Raw genomic sequence first — 3,329 nt, forward strand, 5'->3', positions numbered from 1 at the left:
GGAAGTAGATTGCCCAATGACACATAGGTTGTGCTCTGTCCCTCAGCCTGCCATCTGGGCTGCCCTCCCAGCCCTTGACCAACAGGGCAGGCAAGGCAGGAAGTTGATGAACACAGGCAGGGCAAGGAATTTGCCCAGCAGAGAGGCAGCAAACACCAGAGCCCAGATGGGGCTCGAGGGGGAATTACAGCATTTCAATCTTATCCAAAGATCTCTGCATCTCCAGAACACGTTAAATCCCCGGGGGATGCCTGGCGCTGACCACCAAGCCAGCAGCACAGGGATGTGGTACCAAGCTGAGGCCCTGGGGACATACTGGCTGGGGAGGTCAGCCTCTCTTTGGTGCTGTGCCCATGGTGTAGGTGTGTCGGGAGGATTAAAGGAAAGAAAGAATTACTCACTGAACATTTGTTATTATCACTACTGATCTGTATCACAAGGGGGCAGGACACAATGGTTAAGAGTACAGAGGAAGGGTGTGGGTGCAAATCCAGCTTATAACTGGCTCCGTTTATAGCCTGCCACTCTCTGTGCCTCTGTTTGCTCATGGGCAGTGCTGAACTGGTTAGAATCGTATCTACTTCCCAGGGTCACTGTTGTCAAGTCTCCAGCTCATGGCAGCCTGTCATGTAACAGAACGAAACGTTGCCCCGCCCTGCGCCGTCTTGGTGACAGTCGGCGTGTTACAGTCTACTGTGGCCACTGTGCCGGTCCGCGTCACGGACGTCTCCCCCACTCTTGCTGGCCTTCTGCTTTACCAAACATCATGGTGTTTTCTAGCGATTGGTCCTCCCTGATGACACGTCCGAACTCAGCAAGGCGAGATCTCGCCATCCTTGCTCCTGGGGCTGTGGTGAGGATGACACCAGTTACTATGTCCACGTGCAGGGAGGACATTGACGTGGCTCGTGGTAACTGCCGTATGAGCATCGTTGGTGTTCATCAGCTAACGGGGCCCCAGGAAGACAGGCTGTGGAAGTAAATCGCAGCAGATACCTGGGAGGCATGGTTTTCTCCGACCTCTGGTCCTGTGGACGCTTGTCTGCTCTCAGATTTGGTCTCATGGCAATGAGTGCGTCTGATTCAACATCTCAATAATGTCCCAAGGCACACCTGCCACACAGAACACGCAAATGCTTTTCTTTTCTGGTGGGCTGCCATCCCCATCCATCTGCCTCCTCTATTGAGTGTCCCTCAGGGACCCCTGGGAGAAAACACATCATCAGGGACAGAGCTGCTGCCCTCTGTGGACCCCAACCCTACTGATTTCCTGGACAGTCCAAACCTCTGGGTCACTTTCTTCCTTGACAGCAGGTCTGGATTTCTCTGGCCTAGACTTTCATGGGAGTCGCTAAGTGATGCAGACAGTTAATACACTCATGAAAGGTTGGCAGTTCGAGTCCACCCAGGGGGCCTTGGAAGGCCTGGTGAGCTACTTTTGGAAGAATCAGACATTGGAAGCGCTATGGAGCACCATTCTAGTCAGACCCCCCTGGGACCACCATGAGTCAGACCCAACTCAGACCCCCCTGGGGCCACCATGAGTCAGACCCAACTCAGACCCCCCTGGGGCCACCATGAGTCAGACCCAACTGGGTGGCAACTTTTTTTTTTGAAATGGATTTACATTTCTAATTTTTCAACAAATATCGGATCATACTTTTTTTTTTTTTTTTTTGCTCAGCAGTATGTTGTAGTCACCTTTCCATGTCAATGCCTACAGAGCTACCTCAGTTTCTTATTCTCTTCACTGGGTTTCATCATTTGATTGACATAATGTACTGAACCCATCTGCTGTTGTCGTACATAGAGATGGTTTCTGCTTGCTTCCCTGTTACAGACTCCACTGCAGTGAGCATCCTTGTAGATGTGCATCTGCACGCTCCAATGTTTCCATAAGGTACCTGTCGGCACACTTGGCGACTCTAAGAGTCTGAGCAGTTTAAATTCTGATAGCTCTCAGATTACTACCAAAATGCTCAATCAATATATACTTCCGCCAACGTAGAACTCAACAGACCTTACTGAGGATCGGGATCAAGAAGCATGTAAGCTTTCAGACAAACAATATGCCTACCAGGGACATGCACTCCTTGGAACAATCAATCACGGGAGATCGGAAGGGCAACATTTGCACAGGGAGACGGCTCAGGAGGCAGGAGTGCACAGGGAAGAAGGACACAGGGAAAAGGCAACCACAGGGAGGAAGTGGGAAGAGAGCTGTGACGTTGCGGGGACTGCAGTCAATGTCATGAAACAAAATGTGTGTGAACTGTTGAATGGAAAATGAATTTGCTCTGTAAACTTTCATCGAAATCACGATAGAAATTAAAAAAAAAAAGTAAATCAATTAAAAAATTAGCAATAATTAATAACTATTCTGTCCTGGAAGAAGTGCAGCCAGAATGCTCCTTGGAAGCGAGAATGGCCCTGGGCTTCACCTCACCTACGTTGGTCATGTTATCCTGGAGAAGGATATCGTGCTTGGTAAAGTGGAGGGTCAGCGAAAAAGGGGCAGACCCTCAAGGAGATGGGCTGACACAGTGGCTGCGGCGATGCGCTCAGGCACAGCCAGGACTGTGAGGCTGGCACGGACCGGGTGGGCTTCCGTTCTGTTGTCCACGGGGTCACTGTGAGTCGGAGCCAACTCGACAGCACCTAAGAACAACAATTCTGTCCGTTTCTACAAAAGTGTTTAGAAAAACCAACCATGGGAGATCAGAAGGGCAGCATTTGTACGGGAAAATAGCTCGGGGCAGGAATGCATAGGAAAGGACCCAGGGAAAAGGGGACCACAGGATGGAAGTGGGAAGAGAGCTGTTACGTTACGATTGCTATCAATGTCATGAAACACAATGCGTATGAACTGTTCTATGGAAAATGAATTTGCTTGGTAAAGTTCCTCCCAAATCACAATAAAAAAAAAAAAAAAGTATTTTTCAATGATACTTAAAGGGTGAGAGCAGATTCCCCTAACAACACCCCACATTCCCTGCCGGCAGAGAAAGAGAAGAGCCTGGGTGCTCATCACGATGACTATCAACAGACCCGGACCCGGGACAGCTGTGCCGGTGGGTCCTGCTGTCCTCCGTGTGCCAGCCTACAGTCTGCTCCCAGAACAAAGCCCTGGTTTCTGCATCTCACGTCCTCCCTGCGGAAGCAGTGCCCATCCTGCAATCCTTAAGGTATAACTCACAAACCATCACAGCGTTTGACCGGGATTGTCGTTCTCTGTTGTGAGGTTTCAGCTTCCATGTCACCACCTCAGAGAGAACTTCCCTGCTTGTTTTGGGCTCAGATGGAGTAGAGCCTCTCTTTTTTTTTGGGGG

The 3,329-nt window shown here is 50.1% G+C and overlaps 1 protein-coding gene across 1 annotated transcript in view; it reads right to left on the bottom strand.

Annotated features, from left to right (window-relative positions):
* Positions 1-2,459, bottom strand: part of LOC103200452 (testis specific 10 interacting protein) — an 11,144-nt gene extending 8,685 nt beyond the window's left edge. Inside the window, exon 1 of the mRNA XM_007944960.1 lies at positions 2,451-2,459. Coding sequence (XP_007943151.1) covers positions 2,451-2,459 — 9 coding nt within the window. The remainder of the gene's footprint in view (positions 1-2,450) is intronic.
* Positions 2,460-3,329: the final 870 nt, after the last annotated feature.

The sequence above is a fragment of the Orycteropus afer genome, unplaced genomic scaffold (genome assembly GCF_000298275.1).
Source record: "Orycteropus afer afer isolate SDZICR_OR568_19922 unplaced genomic scaffold, OryAfe1.0 scaffold00130, whole genome shotgun sequence".
Classification (NCBI taxonomy): domain Eukaryota; kingdom Metazoa; phylum Chordata; class Mammalia; order Tubulidentata; family Orycteropodidae; genus Orycteropus; species Orycteropus afer.